Below are 21,784 nucleotides of genomic sequence, written 5' to 3' on the forward strand. Positions count from 1 at the left end.
CATACAGCTCAGTACAGGTCCTTCAGCCCTCCATGCTGGATGTTAGAAAAATCTTTTTGACTAGAGCGGTTCCAGTCTAGAATGCACTGCCTGGAAGTGAATTGGAGGCAGAGTTGACTGAAGTATCCAAGAGGAGAATGGATGATTGTTTGAATAGAAACAAAAGGCAGAGTTGACTGAAGTATCTAAGAGGCCAATGGATGATTGTTTGAATAGAAACAATGAGTAAGGGTACTGGGAAAAGAAAGGCAAATGGTCCCAAGTCATAATGCCCACAGAAGAGTCAGTGCAGACAAGCCTTCCTCTGTGCCATACGATTTTGAGATTCTGTGAACTTGGGGGTAAAAGAGAATCTACTACATTCAAGTCCAATGTTAGGAGCTGAAGTGACTTGGAAGAGGCCGGTTCAAACACAATATGCAATTCTTATCTTCCCAGAATTCAGTGAGACAAATGCAAGTCCAAACCAATCAACATGTTGAAGGTTTACATGCTTCAGCTAAGTGAATTGAGAATAACATTCTGCTGAAACATATTGAAGATATATTTCATAAATATCAAAGAAGTCACCACAGAGAAGGGAGAATGAATATCCAAATATTCAAAATACTGCAAAGAAGCAACTGCCTGTTTCACAGGAAAGGTGCTGCCTCTATTGGAAATTTAATCAATTAAAAGTCCTCCATTTTAAGGAGACCTACAGACATCAGGCTGTCAGGATGAGAATCAAAGACCATGGTCTTCTATTTGCCAAACTGCCAATCTGCCAATCCAAAGAGAATGTATTCTGGTTGAATAATGAAACATCCAGATTGCTTGAATACGTAAAGTCAAAGACCATTTCTTGGGAAAGGGATAGCAGAAAATGCATTTGCTTGCACTAATGTATAATACTAATCATGGAAGAAAAAAAGTTCAGGTTGGGATTTTGAATATGGGTTTGAAATAATCAAAACCAAGGAGTGTCATAAGCACCATCCACAATAAGATCATATTGTTCCAATTTAATTATGGAGAATGCACCAATAATCGAGCCCCAGTATTCAACAAACTATCACAAATGTGTAAATAGTGTACCCAATTTAAGCCATGGAAACGGTCACTTTATTTTACTTACTGCAGATCACGACAAAAACAATTCTCACCACATTTTGCCGTTAACAGGACAATAACAATTCATTGTAAATACATTTGTTTTTTCAACAAATTACAAAGAAAAAGAAAAGGATTACTAATTTATTGCTTTGAGATAAACTGTAGCACTTTAAAACTCTAAATACACATAGACTCATTCACAGAGAAGGCAAACTAGAGAAAGGCAGTTTGACACATCATGGGTAGAAAAATATAGATGGAATAAACAAAATTCTGAAGATTCAAAGTTCAAATCATAAGGTGCAGATTTAATTCTCGAAATTCAGTTGACTTTAGAAATGATGACATGACATTGTCTGGAGCGAAATAATCATTTTTCAATTTGATAGTTGATTCGCTGGACCTAGGTCTATTCTTGTACAGGTAGAAAACCTTTCAGATGAAATCCTGAAATTCAAAAAGTTCCGAAGTTCAAAGGATTTTCGTGAAGGTTTTTTTTCTCATTAACAAGGTTATTTGGCGTTTAACCCAACTCCACAGCAACTCGATGAATGTCACTCAGATGCAGCGTGGGGGGTGGTGGCCCAGCACTGGTAGGCCTCAATTCTGTTTCAGGGCCTGTAGTAGATTTTTTTTTAATTTTACCATCAAACTGTCACTTATTCCAAAATTTTAAAACTTCCGAATTCCGAAAACCAGCTTGTCCCAAACATTTCGGATAAAGGATTGTGTACCTGTATTAGAATGTTTCTTGTAAGTTTGCTTTGACTTTTTACTCAGAGAGGAAAGAGAAACATATTTCCTGTTTACCAGCTCTGGATATTTTTGGCTACACTGCTTTTACAAATCTGCAGGCGACTGCAGCTCGACCAATCCAAGAAAAAGGGGAAAATTAAGTTATACATCCGTTGTAATCTACAAGAGGAAAACAGAGCACAGCAGCAAGCTTGCGGAGAATATACAAACTGATTGTAAAAATTTCCGCAGGCATGTGAAGAAAAATGATTAATGAAGACAAAAAGGGAGTTATAATAGAGAACAAAGAAATGGCCGGCCAATGAAATACATAATTTGGTTCTGTGTTCATAAAAGATGATACAAGTAACATCCCATAAATGTTGAGAAACAAATAGTCCAGTGAGAAGAAGGAAATGAAGGAAATCAGTATTGCTCAGGAAACAATGTTGGGGAAATAGATGGGAGTGCCAGGGCCCACTAATCTACATCACAGAGCACTCATGTGGCCCTAGAAGTGGCAGATGCACTGGTAGTCATCTTTCAAGTTTCTATAGACTTTGCAATAGATCCTTGAATTGGAGGCTAGCTAATGTCACCCCACTATTGAAAAAAGGAGGTCGAGAGATAAGATAGAATTATAGACCAGTTAGTCTGAGATTGGTAGTGGGGAAAATGCTATTGTCCATTATAAAAGATTTAATAGCTAAGCACAGTAACAGGATTGGACAGAGTCATCATCGATTTACCAAAGGGAAATCATACTTGACAAATCTACTGGAATTTGGATGCAACCAGTAGAGTTGATAGAGTGGGGGTGCGGGGGCAGTGAACTTGGTTTTCTTGGACTTTCAAGTGGCTTTTGATAAGGTCCTACAAAGAGATTAGCATGTAAAGTTGAAGTACTTGGAATAGGGGTTAATGTACTGACATGGATAGAGAACTGTTTGGCAGACAGGGAGCAAGGAGCTGGAATAAACAAGTCATTTCCATGTGGTATTCAGTGACTAGAGGGTACCACAAGGATTAGCACTTGGACCCCAGCTATTCACAATATATAATAATGATTTAGATGAGAGAGCTAAATGTACTATCTCCAAGTTTGCAGACAACACAAACCTGGTTGGGAGGGTGAGCTGAGAGGTGAATGCAGAGATGCTTCATTGCAGTTTGAAAAATTGAGTGGGCACATGATGGCAATTGAAGGAAAATGTAAAACATAGAATTAAAATGTGAGATTTTCCACTTTCAAGAGGCCTGGGTTTAAGACCCACCTGCTCCCGAGGTTTGGAATAACAGGTTCATTAGAAAAAATAGTATAGCAAAAATAGGAAGGCAGATTATTATCTGGATGTGAAGAGAATAGGACAGGCAAAGATGCAATAAGACCTGAGTATTTTTGTATATCAGTCACTGAAAGTAAGCATGCAGGTGCTGCAAGTGGTAATAAAGCAAATAGTATGTTGGTTTTCATAGTGAAAGAATTCGAGTACAGGAGCAGGATGTCCTGTTGCAATTGTATTGAAGGGTGATCCCAATGACTGGGATGTCAACAGCTGGGGGTCACAGTTTAAGGATATTCAACTGAGATGACGAGAAATTTCTTGAGCTCGAGAATGGTAAGCCTGTGGAATTCTCTGCCAGAGAAAGCAATTGGGCCCAAAACATTGAATGTTTTCAAGAAGGATTTATATATAGTTCTTAGGGCTAATGGAATCAAAGGATTTAGGGAGAAAGCAGCAAATACTGAATTAGATGATCAGCCATGATAATACTGAATGGTAGAGCACGGTCAAGGGCCGAATGGCCCACTCCTGTTGCTATTTTCTTTGTTTCTATAAATTAGAAAAACATTTTTCAAAACGTGTTCTATCATGATGCTGCACTTGCTGGATAATAGCATACACCATTTTCCTACATCGGAGCAGTTTCATGCAGGCACACTATTACTTAGCCAACTTGTCATAACAAAACACTGTCTTATTGTGCTGTATGATCTTATAGTCACTCCACTCACCAGATCTGGCCAATGTTCACCAGCGAATGATAGAGAATCCACAAAACAAACATGATTATCATGTTGGCACATCCTGCGATTAGTATAAATACCGACAGTCCCATTCCCAACAGGGCAATGGTATCAAGGTGTACATCCATGTCAGACCAATCCAGGAACCAGAGAATTGTTGGTGCATAGCTGATAGCCTTTATACCAATTCTGCCTCCAGTATATTGTTGAATCTTCTGTAAATACAGTTTTCCTGGTAGCAGTCCCTTCTCTCCAAGCAACTGTTTGTTTTGCTGGTAGGCTACAGAGAAGGCCACAACTGCAATGAAGACAGACAAGAGTAAGTAACATTCTGAGTGTAACAAAACTGATGCATAAAACAATATCATTTACCATCATTCATAATTTAAGAATGAATGGTGACAAACTACACATGAATTGTCATGTAAGACTAACAGTCACACAACTTGAAGCTAAGAATAAATTATGCTGCCAAAATTGTAAGAACAATTTAAGTTATGAAATGTCTTCCACATTGTTTCCAGAAGTGCTTGACATTGACATTATAATTGAAAAGAATAAGAGCGTCCTCGTTAGATCAGACTCTAATATCTTTGAAATGAATTTTAAATTTAATCAGAAATTAAGATGACTGCTTTTTTCTATAATTAGTGTACCTCATGCAAATTCCAAGATGTATTTCATCACAAAACAAAATAGAATGTAAACATAATTGATGGACAATTTTACCATTGTATCCTTCCTATGTATTGAAATTTAATGTACATTGTAATTCAACAAATATTTTCATATTTTGAATATAAATTGTCCAATTGTGAGGCTGATGTCACAGCCTACTCAAGCCATGTGTGGATCAGTAACCCTTACAATTCCCAATCACGCTAAAAATGCAATTGCCATGTTCCCTATAACCATTGCACTGTACTCAAAATCCAAAAACACTTTAAAAAACAATTGTAAACAAACAGAAAATAATCAAATAGCCATTTAGCCACAATGCAATCACATTCTAAAAAGAATTTGAAGGCAATGAAATCATTCATAAAAGATACAAAGATACAATGAATTTAGAGAATTACTTTGTGGTACATCAAGGTATTTACGTCAATTTAAGTTTATGTAAATTCCGAACTGGCTTTTCAAATAAATCATTAGCAACAAAGCGATAACAATTTGGAACAATTGAATCATTAAGACAACGAACTCAAAAGCATTAAAGTGCTTTGAATAGCAGTTGAATACTAGGCTACATTAGCTTAAATGCTCTTTGGATGAAGCAAACTATTCTCATCTTCAGATTTTTCACAGGAGTACCTACAGCACAGCTTGAAGTGAGAATTAGGATTAGCACATGAACATATGAACTAGGAACAAGAGCACGCCATTCAGCTCCTGAGCCTGTTCTGCCAATCTATAAAATCATGGCTGATCTGACTGTAACGTCAAATCCATAATCCCATCAACCCTGATAACCTTTCACCACTTGTTTAGTCTTTTCCTTAAAAATAATAAAAGACTCTACTTCCACCATCTTCTCAGCAAGACAATTCCAAAGATTCTCAACCCACTGAGGGACAAACATTTGCCTAATCCTTTTTTTAAAAATGGGCTCCCCCAATTTTTAAACATCAACTCCTGGATCTACATTTGCTCCTGAGAGGAAGTATCCTCTCCCTGTCTACCACTGAGTCATACAGCATAGAAACAGGCCCTCTTGCCCACCATGTTGACGCCAACCAACAATAAACTAATCCCATTTATCTGCACCTGTCCACAGCTTATTATGCTGTCATTTTAAGCGCTTTTCCAGATGCTTCCTAAATATTGTGAGAGTACCTGCCTTCACCACCATCTCAGCAGCACACACCATGTTTTTTATCACCTGCTGGGTGAGAAAATAATTCCTCAGTTAAACCACTGATGCCTCACCTTAAACTTACACCCTCTAGCCTGCCATGTTGAAAACAGTCTCACGATTCAGTCTGTCTATGCCTTTCATAATTTTGTACAGCTTAATCAAATCCTCCTTTAGCCTCCTCTGCTCCAAGGAAAACAAATGATCCAAACATCAAAGTGACTGCTGACACTCGCTCTTTCAGCCTACACGAAGAATGGAGAATTCCTCATGGCCAAGAACTTTACCACTATAATTATATTGAGTTTTTTTCCACCATGTTCTGTTTCGACTTTTTAATCATTTAAAGTCATGGAGTCATAGAGACGTACAGCACGGAAACAGACCCTTCGGTTCAACTCATCCATGCCGACCGCATATCCTACATTAATCTAGTCCCATCTGCCAGCACTTGGCCCATATCCCTCTAAATCCTTCCCATTCATGTACCCATCCAGATGCCTTTTAAACATTATAATTGTACCAGCCTCCACTACTTCCTCTGGTTGATCATTCCATACACACACCACCCTCTGCATGAAAATGTAGCCCTTTAGGTCCCTTTTAAATCTTCCCTCCACCCCAAGTTACTTGCCTAAGGTCTGGAACTCACAACCCAGGGAATTGCACTCCTGAGTCTGCAGAAAGGTTATCCATCAGTTCTGCATAATGTCTGTGATGACATATAACAATGCACTAAATGCAACAAATTCAGTGTTGAAGGAAATTACTGTTGTGTCCAATATCCTTTTTTCACATATGTTAATAAGTTTAAATGCTAAAATTACAGGATAATGACATTGGTATTAAATTCAAGTGACTGACATCATCAGTTTTATGAGATGTACATATACGCACATACATATATACTGCACAGACACACACGAGATTATTAACAAATAGGAGCATTCAGCCCATTAGGCTATTCAACATGATCATGGCTGATCTGACTGTGGCCTTAACTCCCCTTTCCTCTTATTCCCTTAACCTTCAACACCTTTCTCAGTCAGAATCTTTCTAACCCGGCTCTGAATATTTAATGATTCCACCTCCACAGTTCTCTGGGGGTGGAGAATTACAAAGACTAATGACTGCTTAAAAGAAGAAATTCTTCTGCAACTCTGCCTCACACACTGCTGTCCCAGGCCATATGAGAAATCTAAAGCATCTATATTCAGGGGTTTGGTATACAGTGTCCAGGAAACTTTCCACTTCCCTGATTCATCCCAGCATTCAGTTATAACATGAGATTCAACTTTTCCTTCATCACCTTCACCAACTTTTTGGACAGGAGTCCTTTCCCCACTTTATAGTCCCTTTTTCATGAGTCTTCAACACACCACTTCCCCTTCCTCTTATCTTTTACTAGCACTCGGCGTCACAGTGGTTAGCACTGCTGCCTCGCTGCGCCAGATACCCGAGTTCAATTCCCGCCTCAGGCGACTGACTGTGTGGAGTTTGCACATTCTCCCCATGTCTGCGTGGGTTTCCTCCGGGTGCTCCGGTTTCCTCCCACAGTCCAAAAATGTGTGCGGGTTAGGTGAACTGGCCATGCTAAATTGGCCATAGTGTTAGGTGAAGGGGTAAATGTAGGGGAATGGGTCTGGGTGGGTTGCGCTTCAGTGGGTCGGTGTGGACTTGTTGGGCCAAAGGGCCTGTTTCCACACTGTAAGTAATCTAATCTATACTGAACTGTCTAGGTGTTACCATCAGCCTTAATTTCTCTGCTTTTCTTACTCGCTCTAACCTGCTTCCTTTTAAACTTTCTGCATTGCATTCTACTTACTCCAACCCTGGCATCGTTATCAAACTTGCCAATAAGGGTAAACAACAAACAAAAGCAGTGCAGATGCTGTAAATCAGAAACAAGATCAAAAGTTGCTGGAAAAGCTCAGCAGGTCTGGTAGCATCTGTCAAGAGGAATCAGATTTAACATTTCATGTCTGGTGCTGTTCTGAGGAAGGATGGTGCTATTGTCTGACCTGCTGACCTCCACCTTGCAGAGGCTGAGCACCAGCGCTCAGATAGTTTGTCCTTTCTCCCCCTGCGCCACAGCCCTGGCACTGACATCAAAGCTGGCTGAACGCATTCTCACTTTGAACAATCTTTTGTTTAATTCACCTCAATTTCTCCAAGTCAAAGGTGTGGCAACGAGCAGCTACATGGGTCCCAGCTATGCCTGTCTCTTTGTGGGATTATGAGAACATTTCTTGTTCAGGGACTAGGAGAAAGTGAGGACTGCAGGTGCTGGAGATCAGAGCTGAAAATGTGCTGCTGGAAAAGCACAGCAGGTCAGGCAGCATACAAGGAGCAGGAGAATAGACGTTTCGGGCATAAGCCTTTCTTCAGGAATGGTTCTGGGACTACTCAGGCACCCCACACACAATTCTTTCTCAGGTAGATGAATGATACCTTCAGTGTTGCTTCCTGTTCTTAACTGGAATTGGAAAAATTAATCATTCAGAAGAAGTCACATTAGACTCGAACCGTTAACTGTTTCTCTATAGACACTGCCAGATCTGTGGAGTTCTTTCCAGCATTTCTGTTTTTATTTCAGATTTCCAGTTTCCACTGAGACTGATTTAAAAAGAGGAGCTAAAAAATGTAATGAATGACTTGAAAGTTGGTTGGCTCAGTTGGCTACAGCAATGCAGAACAACACCAACGTCAGGAATTCAGTTCTCAAACTGGTCATGCTACTTCATAGATGCCTGTCTCCTTTCCCCCTAATTGTGGAATGGCACTCTCATGCTACATATAACTAATTGTCTTTCTGTAATGGAAATGGGATGTCTATGGGCTGTGGCTAATCAACATTATTGTAATTTGATAAGTTTCCATTAACATTTTTTGTTTTGTTGCATCTGATAATGGCATCATGGTGCCCAAGCAAAACGAGAGTCAACGGAAATCAAAGGGGGCACCCACCAGTGGTTGGTGTCATATCTGGCACAAATAATCAGCTTTATTTGTGATTCCTCAAAATACTGAACCAGCCTATGACCAAAGATATGACAATATCCAGACATGGGATGTCAAGTGGTAATTAACATTCACATCACACAAGTGCCGGGCAATGACCATCTCCAACAAGACAGAATCTAATCATCATCCTTTGACATTCAAAATGGCAAAACCATCACTGAGTCCCCCAAGATTAACATCCTGGGGATTACAACAGTCCAGTAACTGAACTGGACAAACCATATAAATACAGTGGATCTAAGAGTAGTTCAGGATCTAAGAATGCTGCAGCAAATAACTCACCTCCTAACTCCTTAAAGGCTGTCCAACATCTAAAAGACACAAATCAGGAAACGGAAAACTCCCCACTTGGCTGGACATATGCAGCCCCAACAACAATCAAGAAGCCTGACATCACCCAGAACAAAACAGCCACTTGAGAGGCATCACATTGATAAACATTAACTCCCCTGACACACAATAGCAGCAGTGGACACCAGCTACTAACTGCACTGTGGAAATTCACCAAGGCTCTTTAGACAGCACTTGCCAAAGCCATGACAGCTACCATAGAAATAAGGACAACAGATACATACGGAGACCACCACTTCCAAATTCCACTCCAAGTCTCTCAATTTCCTTGCTTAGAAAATGGATCAAACTTCTGGAACTCTCTCTCTAATAACATAATTGGTCTATCTACAGCAAATGTGTTCAAGGTGGCAGCTGACCGCCACCTAGTCAAGGTGAACTAGAGTTAGATAATAAATGCTGGCTCAGCCAGCGATGTCTGCATGTCATGAATGAACAAAAAGAGATTGAAGACCTTAGATGATTACAAAAAATACTAAGTTTATAGTAAAAATTAAATATATTGCTACATAACATAATCCAAATCTGACTTGCTATAAAATATAATCCACACAATTTTGGTAAAAGGTATGTCCTTAAATCGTTTCTTACCTATAAGAAACCAGTTTGGTCTTCTAATAAGTTCTCATCAATTTTCTTCTGAAATCAAAAATATAAACCATCCTCTTATTCACAATTGCCCTGTCCTGGTTTCCAGGTATTGTCCAAAACAAGGTCTTCCCAATACAAGCTGTCAATTCAACTACTCTTTCTCGTTTTGTTCAGTAGCCAGTAGCTACTATCTTTTAAACAGAATCTTTCTATGCACATCTCTTTGTTAAGTCAGAATTAATAAGAAGGGTGTCACAAACCAGATTTTTATCTGCAGTACCTACCTCACACTAAGGCATTACTGTTATTAATAAAGTCTCTTAACTTGTATGAAAGTACCCAGCAAACAGTTCCTGCGCTGCAATGAATGAAAGGTCTCTGCTACCTGACAAAAACCTTTCACTGAAAAGTACAATAGTAAAACTATGTCATTCAAACCATATAAAGTATGTGTACTGCCATTGTTCTAACATTTGATAAAACCTAAGTACGAAGAGAGGGCTGTTTGTTTGCCCACTCAAAATTAAACATATATAAAAGCTGTAACAGGTGCATGAGCACAAAAGGCTACAGTTTAAAATCAAGTAGCACAAAATGTTCAGGGTGCAATGTGCAGAAAAATGAAAAAAGGTTTACACTTTTGCTTTGGACATTCACTTCAACCTCAGTTACAGCAGCTAATAATTCAGAGGATAATAAACTTGTAGTGTTGATTAAAGACTTCCTTACTGGAGGAAGTATGGAAGTACTTAGCTCTCAAAAGAATCTACCTTCAAGTTTCTTATTACAAAAACCACACAACTTAAAATTAGATTTTGAAACGGTGGACAAATTTTGAAAAAGTATATTTAAATTACAATTTTAATTGTAAACAAATAGGTTTTTTTGTTTTTCAAAGCAACAGTTTAACAACTGACACTTACATTGTGCATTTATTGTGGTAAAATGTCCTAACATTTCACTATATCAAAGTTGACACCAATGTATTTAGAGTCGAGAGTTTGATGCTGGAAAAGCACATTTGGTCAAGCAGCATCCGAGGAGCAGGAGAATTGACATTTTGGATATAAGCCCTTCATCAGGAATGAGGCTTGTGGGCTGGGGGCCAAGAGGTAAATGGGAGGGGGAGTAGGGCGAGGGGGCAGGAGGGTGTGGTGGAAGGTAGGTGAGAATGCAATAGGTGGGAAAAGGTGATAGGTCGGAAAGGATGGTGGAGCGGATAGATGGGAAAGACGATGGACAGGTCAAGAGGGCGGTGCCGAGTTGGAGCTTGGGACTGGGCTAAGGTGGAAATGAGGAAACCCTCCAGTCCTGGCAACATCCTTGTAAATATTTTCTGCGCCCTCTCAAATTTAACAACATCTTTTTTATGGAAGGGTAACCAGAATTGTATATTATCCCTGGTTCAGAATTACGGGTGTAGTGATACTACCACTGCTTCTGCCTGAGTTCGAAGGGAAACACCTCACATGAGACTAATCATTAAGATATAGAACGTATGGTTAATAAGTTTGCAGGCAACACCAAAACTGGTGACATAATGGTCAGTGACAAGAATTTTCTAAGATTACAGAGGGATCTTGATCAAATGGGTCAATGGGCTGAAAAATGGCAGGCGGATAAATGTACAACAAACAAAGGGAGGGCTTACACAATTAATGTAGGGTCCTAGTTAGTGTTGTAGAACAGGGGGATTTAGGGGTGCAGGTACATAATTCTTTGAAGTTTGTGTCACATATAGACAGGGTGGCTGAAAAGACACTTGCCTCATTTGCCTTCATTGCTCAGTCCTTTCAGTATAGGGGTTAGGAGTCATGTTGAGGTTGTACACAACACTGGTTAGGCCTCTTCTGGAATACTGTGTGAAAATCTGCTCACCCAATTACAGAAAGAATATTATCAAGCTCAAGAGAATTCAGGAGAGATTCACCAGAATGTTGCCAGGTATTGAAGGTTTGAGTTATAAGGAAAGGGTGGATAAGCTTGGACTTTTTTCACTGGAGCATAGGAGGTTGAGAGGTGACCTGACAGAAATTTGTCGAATAATGAAAGGTATAGATAGAGTTAATGGTAGTTGTCTTTTCCCCAAGCTGGGAGGGGGTTCAAGACTAGGGGCACATTTTTAAGGTGGGAGGACAGAGATTTAAAAAAGACATGAGGGAATTTTTCTACACAGAGGGTGGTTCACATGTGGAATGAACTTCCTGAGGAAGTGGTGGATGTGCGATCAATTGCAACATTTAAAAGACATTTGGGTAAGTACATGAATAGGAAAGGTTTGGAGGGATATAGGCCAGGAACAGGCAGGTGGAACTAATTTAGTTTGGAATTATATTCAGCATGGAGTGGTTGGACCGAAGGGTCTGTTTCCAAGCTGCATGACTCTATGACTATGACTCTATATAGAAAGCCTGGATTATTTCAAATAGTTTTACTTATTTTAACTTTTATATCATCCTGCGTTCCCTAGCCAAATGTACTGTTAATGTACTGACATTTTTTCTATGGAACTAACCAATAGGTATAACATGGCAACAAATGAAGCTTGTTTGCCTTCAATTCTACATTCCTCCTGGTGAAGCAATGTCAGCTCTCTGCATGCTGCTTCTACTCAGTAACCTGTCAAAATTAAAACTCAGACTACGAAATATGAACATGTAAGTCTCTGTTTTGTTTCTTCACACTAGAACCAACTGATCAAATATGCTTGTCAATACAATTCTTCCATTTGTTTCATTGTTTAAGATTTTTTTTGACAATTCCCCAATATACCCTTCAGATAATGGTTTTCTTAGGTACAGCATTCATTCAGCAATGTGAGCCATTGAGAAAGGCAAATACATATTGACTAAAACAAATGCAAAAATTATTGAACACACAGCAACTCAAGGAGAACCTGTGTAAAATAAATATTAGCAATCCACGTGTGGATCCTTCATCAGAGCTGGGAAATATTACAAGAAACAACACTGAAAAGACACTTGGACAAACTGAAGGGAAATAGGAAATATAAATGCACACAAAAATAACTGTTTAAATTGTTAAATGCTTAACTGAATGGTAAAAATGGCAGAAAAGAGCATTATTTTCTGCTTTGAACCTTCAGCAGTTTTTTTTCAGAACCTCACCAAAACCAATATCACCTTCACTATCACACCATCCTGTGTGTGCATCGTTTAGTTTCCCTTTCCCTTCCCTTTCTACTGTTCTTTTTCAAGCTTTGCAAACATAACGCCTTCCATTTCTGATGAAGGGTTCACACCTGAAACATTAGCCTGTTCTCACCAGATATGCTACCTGACTTACTGAGTGTTTCTTACAGTTAAAATTTTGCTTCAGATTACCAGCACATACAGTATTTTGTATACATTAATGTTAAAATCTGTCGGTAACACTACATCATTTGAAAGACAAATTGTCTCCACAGCAACAGTATTTGCATGCATCAGGTAAACTGACAAATCTATGTAATCAGAAATTAGGTCTTGTGTTTTCATATCAAGCATTGTTCTGTATGTAGGTGTAACAAAACAACGTGTCAAATTATTTATGCCATTAGTCAAAGTTAGGTGAACGCATCATCCTCTTGAACTCAACTTCCAGTTGCAAGTGAAATTATAATTTTGTTTATTAATTGGTTCTGACATAAAAATATCACTTCTGGAAAAGCTCAAACATTGCATGAAAATCACTTTGGAAGCAGAACATCTAACTTATGACTGTAAGACTGAGTAATTAATGTTTCAATCTATAGTTATTCTTCCTGCATCTGTTGCATTAAATATTGTACTTTCACTTCCTAGACATTGGTCTGATGAGGATCAGTGATATCATTACCAATCATGGTACAATCTCAAACTTCCCTAAATTTAGATACCACCAAGAATTTTAATTGCACAAATAATTCATTAACTTTCGGATAATTACTTTTTCCTTTTTATGGCCCTCACATTTCAATTCCCAAATAAATAGAACCACGACTTTTCTCACTTAGCTCGCTAGTAAACAATGCTGTGAGGTAGATTCTTTCTTACTTAAGAAGTTCCTCTCAAATAATGCATGGTAAAAACACTAATACTGTATTCATAGTCAATAACCACATCTAAAACACCCTCAATTGGTCATCTTCCTGATATGAAAAGCCAATACATTGGATTTCCTCCTATTAATAGGAAACGTAATAGCATTAATTTGTTACTCTACCCCCAATGCAAACAGAATATACCATTCAATGAAAAACAAAGACTTGCATTTATGTAGCACCCTTCATGACTACCTGATGTCTCAAAGTGGTTTACAGCCAAAAAAGTAGTTTTGAAATGTGATCACTGTTATGTAGAGATCGCAACAGCCATTCACAGACAGGAAACTTCCATAAACATCAATGTGATAATTTTGTTTCCGTAACGTTAACTGAGAGATAAATACTCACCAGACACCAAGATCAAACATCTTGTTTTTTTTCCCCCCAAAATAGTGTCATGGGATCATTTATATCTACCTGAGCTGATAAACAGAGCTTCTGTCTAACACCACGTCAGAAGGATAGCACTCCAACAATACAGCATTTCCTCAACAACATCCTTAATTTTTGTGTTCAGCACTTGAATAGGCCAATTACAATTTTATTTGTGTATTTAATAAAGTAACAACATAAGTAATTGTCATCTTATGAAGCCAGCACAAGTAATCTGTTTATATTTCAGTGAGGTGAATTGTTTGGCTATCAATCTAGCAAAACATAATGTAAAAAGCTGAAGATGTCAATTGGAAGTCAGATTATGCTTAGCATCAACAAACTAATTTGTAATTTATGAAAGCTGAACATTATATTCATAATAAAGAAAATGGCATTGTAGAACAACAACAGCTAGTAACAGTACATGGAAAAGACGGTATTGTATTTACATAATATCCTTTGCATAGTTTTTTGAAATTAAGTCATTCTTTGGTGGCCAAATACAGCAGATGATTTGCACACTGAGAGAATGATAAACAGCATTAATGAAATATGCTGTTGGCTAAACGTCTGTTGGTCAAGATCCTTGGAGAAAACTCTGGTTTTCTTTGAAAACGTATGGGAGGAGCTTTCACAAACATCCAAATTTTGTTTATCTCAGCCATGCAACTTTAAGGAAGCTGCAAATGATATGAGATCTGGGCCAGGTTGAGAGGAAAGGCTTTTTGTACACGTCTCAACCACCAGCACTGAAAGACAATGGCGGGTTGCAGAATGTTAACCAACTTCTTAGCCACATTAGATACATAGACAAGGGATGCAAATTAAAAATAGAATTAACCTTCTGAATCAAAAGCACTGCTTATTCTCTGAGGAAAAATATGAACCTCAGACATTCGTATTTTTGCTGTAAAATGACTGAATAATCAGTGCCAATCTTGAGGATCCATCTGAGTATTATATCGAAAGTAACTGCTGACTGAAAGCAATCTTTGCACAATGGTGATAACTAACCTTACTTTGGCTTCACACTGGCTACAGTAGAACTGCAATCAAATAACAAGCCTGCTTCCACTTTAATGAATACTTCAATTCAATCCATACTTCAACTAAGCATGCATGTGTGGTATTGCTGTCTGACATAACAGGTGCTGGGCCCACTACTTTTCATCATTTATATAAATGGTTTGGATGTGAGCATAAGAGGTACAGTTAGTAAGTTTGCGTTTGCAGATGACACCAAAATTGGAGATGTAGTGGACAGCGAAGAAGGTTCCCTCAGATTACAATAGGATCTTAATCAGATGAGCCAATGGGCTGAAAAGTGGCAGATGGAGTATAATTCAGATAAATATGAGGTGCTGCATTTTGGGAAAGCAAATCTTAGCAGTACTTATATATTTAATTGTAAGGTCCTGGGGAGTGTTGATGAACAAAGAGACCTTTCAAGGTTCATAGCTCCTTGAAAGTAGAATCGCAGGTAGATAGGATAGTGAAGAAGGCGTTTGATGTACTTTCCTTTATTGGTCAGAGTACTGAGTACAGGAGTTGGGAAGTCATGTTGTGGCTGTACAGGACATTGGTTAGGTCACAGTTAGGATATTGTGTGCAATTCTGGTCTCCTTCCTATCAGAAAGGTGTTGTGAGGAACAATGAGACATCCCCCCAGCATTGACGTATGGACCCCTTCCTGATGAAAGGCAGTAAATTTGTAAGGTACTTCTCTCAAGAATTTAAAACTTTTTTAGAAATTAATTTAGGTACGGCTAGCAACCCATCAATGATGTGGGAGACCATCAAGGCTTACGCGCGAGGTTTGATCATCTCATACTCAGCGACCCAGAAAAAATTAAAGGGAGAACAACAGCGTCTGCTTGAAGCTCGTTTAAAAGCGGCTGAAACAGCATACACTGACAGACCTTCTATTATCAAATTGCAAAGGATTACGGCCCTTAGGACAGCTCTAAACACCACGTTTATCCAAACGGCTAAGAGGGAAATATTATTTGCAAAACAAAGGTTATATGAATTTTGCGATAAACCTGGTAGATACTTAGCATTTCTTGCAAAGAAAAAGAAGGCCCCTCAAACTATCACGTCTATCAAGGAAAGTACGGGTATTTTGACTCATGATCATAAAAGGATTAACGCAATCTTTAGAAAATTTTATTCTGATTTATATAAATCGCAGGATTGTGAAGACAGGAATAGGAGGATGCAATCATTTTTTAAAAATTTGACCATTCCAGACCTAATTCCGGAACAGGTATCGGTCTTGAATGTTCCCCTAACAATCCAAGAAATATTTGATGCAATCAGGCAACTTCAGAGCGGCCACATTATAATCCATATGTTTGACGGGGTTTATTAAGGGCCGTAGATCATCCAATAATATTTGAAGGGTTTTGAATATGATTCAAGCCTGCCATCAGGGAAAGATACCAGGAGTAGTAGTCTCATTAGACGTGGAAAAGGCATTCGATAGGGTTGAATGGTCATATTTGTTTTACACATTGGAAAGGTTTGGCGTTGGAAAGGTGTTTACCAAATGGGTCTCAACATTGTATAGTGATCCCAAAGCAGTTGTGATTACCAATGGATTAGGCCATTGTTATTTACGCTAATAATTGAGCCACTAACAGAAGCTATATGGGCTGACCCTAATATAACGGCCCCGAGGATTGGTACAGGTAAACATAAAATTACCCTTTATGCAGATGATGTTCTCCTACTCCTCAGTAATCCTCTGATGTCCATGCCTCGCTTAATCCAAGTTATTAATAAATTTAGTGCATTCTCAGGCTATAAAATTAATTTCTCAAAATCGGAGGCTATGCCAATGGGTGGCCTTGCTATGATACCCCACTTAGTGGACGGATCACACTTTCCCTTTCGGTGGTCCCTGGTGGATTTCTTATATTTAGGCATTTTTATTACCCCAGTATTTGGTCAGTTATACAAGGCTAACTTTGTGCATTTACTGGAAAGGATAAGGCAGGACCTCCAGTGATGGGGAGACCTTCCAATTTCCTGGCTAGGTAGAATAGCACTAATTAAAATGAATGTCCTGCCCCGTCTTCTATACCCTTTGAGAATGCTTCTGGTGATGCTGCCGAGGCTGGCACTACGTAAATTATATGGCTGGTTGGGTTCCTTTATCTGGAATCATAGACCCTCATTAAGCTGAAGAAGCTACAGTTTCCACAGGCAAGGGGAGGATTGGATTTCCCAGATTTTAGGAAATATCAGTTAAGTTCCCTATTAAGTTACATAGCCGATTGGGTCTTGTCTGACCCGCAATCAATCTGGTTGGACATCGAGGCTTCTCAAGTAAAATGCCCACTTATTAACCTTTTATTTTCAGACAAGAGGAAAATCATTACGGATCACTGTAAAAACCCTATAATACTAAACACAATTAAAGCTTGGAATATAATGTGACAAAATGAGGGCAACTCACATAAAACATCCCCCTATGCTCCAACAGTGGGAGCATGGGGATTTCAACCGGGGTTTATAGATGCCACCTTCAAACTCTGGAGATCCAGGGGTATCTCTTGTTTCGGGGATCTATTTAAAAAAGGGGTCCTGATGTCTTTTGAACAGCTGCGTCAGAAATTCAGATTACTTAATGGAGACCTCTTTCGATACTTCCAAATTCAAGACTAAATACAGAAGAAGACTACGTTACTAGATAGTCTTTATAAATCAGATAGAGAATGTGGAATGCTACAGCCAGTGGGGGAATCTTCCGTCAGTACTATTTATCATTTACTACATGATGAAGTATCGGGAGATATGGACAATCTGCTTAAAACATGAGATCAGGATTTGGGACTAGAAGCCTCTATAGAAATGTGGAATGACATTTGGGAAAACGCCAGAAGAATCACCATCTGCAACAGAACTCAGGCTATTCAGCTGAAGATACTTCATAGGGCCATATAGCACCGGATCGATTGGCAAAATTTAAGGCAGGAGCATCTCCAATGTGTCCCAAATGTAAAATAGAGGTGGACACTCTTGTACATTGCCTATGGACCTGTCATAAGATCCGTAGATATTGGACTAAAGTAGCAAGTGCTCTGACAGAACTCTTAGGAATGGAAATTAGCGTGGACCCTGTATCTCTCCTTTTGGGCTTTTCGAACTTACTCTCCCTGGATATGCACAGGAAGAGATTATTTTCTATTCTCTCTTTCTGTGCAAGGAAAAATATTTTGGTAAACTGGGTGGCTGAGGGCCCCCCTGGACTTTCAAATTGGCACAGATTAATTATGGAATGTATTCCCCTTGACTTCCTTACAAATATGGTGCACCAGAAGACCGAATTATTCCATAAAATATGGCAGCCCTTCTTGAATTATATAAATACAGATATTTGGGCTATCCTAGCAAGGGCTTTTATTTAATTGAGATTGCGAACCTGGCTGGTCCGGGGCCCCTTGGGAAAGGAATCCTGCATGAATACGGGTTTTGTTACATTTGATGTTAATACATCCTGAGCATGTATCCCACTACCCAATTTCTGTGTTATCCGTTGGATTTTTTTTTCTCTTATTTCAATAATGTAAGAGACTTAATTATACACTGGTTAGTTGTAGATTAGATTAGTAGTTGGTTGAGCTTTGTTTTTTTTTCTCGGTATTTTTCTTTTGTTAAATTTTGGTTATTATTTATTTAAGATTTAATTGTATATCAATGTTTATACTTGGGATTTTTTTTATTTTTCTAAACTTGTAAAATTATTAAATTTTCAATAAAAATATCTATTAAAAAAAAGAAAGGTGTTGTGAAACTGGAAAGCGTTCAGAAAAGATCTACAAGGATGTTGTCAGGATTGGAGGAGTTGAGCTATAGGGAAAGGTTGAATAGGCTGGGGCTGTTTTCCCTGGAGTGTCAGAGGCTGAGGGGTGACCTTATAGAGGTTTACAAAACCATGAGGGGCATGAATAGGATAAATAGACAAAGGCTTTTCCCTGGGGTGGAGGAGTCCAGAACTAGAGAGCATAGGTTTAGGGTGAGAGGGGAAAGATATAAAACAGACCTAAGGAACAACTTTTTCATGCAGAGGGTGGTAAGTGTATGGAATGAGCTGCCAGAGGAAGTGGAAGAGGCTGGTACAATTGCAACATTTACAAGGCATCTGGATGGGTATAGGAAGGGTTTGGAGTGATATGGGCTGGGTGCTGGCAAGTGGGATTAGATTGGGTTGGGATATCTGATCAGCATCGATAAGTTGGGCCGACGGTTCTGTTTCCATGCTGTACATCTCTATAACTCCATCTGTTTTTGCATATTTGCTGTCAGAAAGCCATCAATCCAGACACTGAAGAATGTCATGGAATCTTTCAGGTCCACCTAAGAACTGGCAGAGCCCTGGTTTCAAAAATCATCTCAAAGATAGAACCTATGAGAGTGCAGCACTCCCTCTGTACTGCACTGGAGCATCAGAAAATGTTGCCTCAATGTCATTGAATGAGACTAGATCCTATGTTTCTGACTGAGAGGCAAGAGTGCCTCCTACTGAGCCACAGTTACACTGGGAATTCACTTTAGCAACGAGTCTTGGCAAAGATCCACAACAAATATATACTTTTTGCCAGCACATTGCTTCTGGACTAACTACAGCATGGAAAGTTTTGTACTTTCACTTTTGTGTTCATTTTTTTAAATGTTAATCATCATAATGTTTAACCTATCAATATAATGGGATTAAGATATTTTGGAAAAAGAACCTGCTGAAACCTTCCATCTAGTTTTCAGCAATATCACCATAGTACAATATCCAGATAAGATATTTTTGTCATTGTAAATCTATAATCAGCTATCAACTCGTCTTATGGATCGAGGTAGAATGCAGGCAGTGCATGACCATCCGTATGTGACTCAGGCTTGACTGCTTTTTTTTCAATACACTCTATTCCTGGAGCTTCAGATGGCTATCTGAGTGAAGTGGAACGTTTACATTTTGTTTTGCATGGACCAACAATTAGGATTTTGTGGTTTCAACTTAGTTTTGCTTGATATTAGATTTTGCTGATTACAATTGGGTGGGTTTGAGTCCAAAGGTCACGTTCAGGACAAAGTTTGGGGCTTGTACAAATTATTGTCGTGATTCAAAGCAGGACATTTGGATGAAAGTGTATTTTTTTCCTCTATATGTATGCAGCATATGTGCAACTACCAAGATGCAATGCACAACGTCAAGTTTCTGAACATAGAGAAATAAACACATTGGACTCAGATGGTAAACAGGATTAATATCAGATCAGCTATGATTTTACTAAATGGCAGAGCAGGTTTGAGGGACTGAATGTCCTACTTCTGTTTCTAATTCATATGTTTGTAAAAAAGAAGCCACAGGAAAATCATTGGTTATATGCTATTTAACATCAAAAGAGCAATACTTATGAGGATGTAAAACACAAGTGTAATTTATGAATGAAGACAGAAGTGAAGAGGGAACTCCAGACAATGCCAGGCTGTTCACATGGCCACCAGTGGGCAAGGCAAAGGAAGAGCAGGTCTTTAAGAAAAACTGTGTCCAGGAGGACTGAGCAGGTGAATATAATTCTAACTGCAAAGTGCCTAAACAGCACTGTAATGAAGAAAGTACCAGCAACAGGAACATATAACAGTGTTAAATGTCATATATGTTTACACTTATCCCATTAATTATTTTTGCAATAGGTTAAGACTGGGGGATATTGTTTTTACCAATGTAAATTCCAGTTGCAGCTATCTACTTTGTTTTCATTTATTGCTTTGCATTTCTCTTTATTTTACGTTCAATTTCTAGCTCCATTGACAGTTTTCCAGAAAGGATCAAGGTATTTTATGGTCATTTATGTTCGACGTGAGCACTCGTCCATCTCTTTTCCTTTAACCCAATCAGAACAGCCTTCTCTTTCTTCTCTCTCATGCATTTCTAGCTTCCTTCATACAATAGCAAATTCTACTAAGCAAATATGTTTCTCATGAATTCCTATGGATCTCTTGGTGATGATCATATATTTATAACTCCTATTTTTGATTTCCTGCAGAGATTCACCATAGAACCTGAGACAGCACCTTCCAAACCCATGACTACTTTCATCTAGAAGGACAAGGGAAGCAGATATCTGGGAACACCACCAACTGCAGGATGCCCTCCAAGTCATTCACCATACTGACTTCCTTCATTGTTGTTGGGTCAAAGTCCTGGAATACCATCCTTAAGGACATTGTGGGTCAACCAACAGAATGTGGATTGCATTGGTTCAAGCTCACCACCAACAGTACAAGGGCAGCTAGGGACAGGCAATAATTACTGGACAACTACCAACGGCCACATCTGATGAGCGAATAAAAACAAGAAAACTCTCTGCCTAGTGACCACTTTAATTTTACAATATTTTGAATTTCCCATTCGCCATGCGTACTTATAGCTTGGCGCATTGTCCAATCTCCATGCAAAAGAATCAAGTTCACTGATAATCGCATTTCAAGATGATATTTTAAATCTTTTTCAAAAAGTGAATTCAATAAAAACTGACTACTGTGAATTTTCATTCAGGGCCAATACCAAAGGGTTTGGGAAGGGTGGGGGAGGAGGGGGGGTGTGGGGTAGAGGGAGGGGTTGGAGAGAAGTGAGGGGGTGTGC

General features: G+C 38.9%; 1 protein-coding gene across 4 annotated transcripts in view; it reads right to left on the minus strand.

Annotated features, from left to right (window-relative positions):
* lmf1 (lipase maturation factor 1) overlaps window positions 1-21,784 on the minus strand; it is a 598,451-nt gene that overhangs the window by 573,230 nt on the left and 3,437 nt on the right. For 3 of the 4 annotated variants that reach the window (XM_043711866.1, XM_043711864.1, XM_043711863.1), the window contains exon 2: window positions 3,848-4,157. In XM_043711866.1, coding sequence (XP_043567801.1) covers window positions 3,848-3,987 — 140 coding nt within the window. In that variant the 5' untranslated portion in view covers window positions 3,988-4,157. Of the gene's footprint in view, window positions 1-3,847; window positions 4,158-21,784 lie in introns of those variants that run through there. The other variant, XM_043711868.1, reaches the window with a different exon arrangement.

The sequence above is a fragment of the Chiloscyllium plagiosum genome, chromosome 21 (genome assembly GCF_004010195.1).
Source record: "Chiloscyllium plagiosum isolate BGI_BamShark_2017 chromosome 21, ASM401019v2, whole genome shotgun sequence".
Classification (NCBI taxonomy): Eukaryota; Metazoa; Chordata; class Chondrichthyes; order Orectolobiformes; family Hemiscylliidae; genus Chiloscyllium; species Chiloscyllium plagiosum.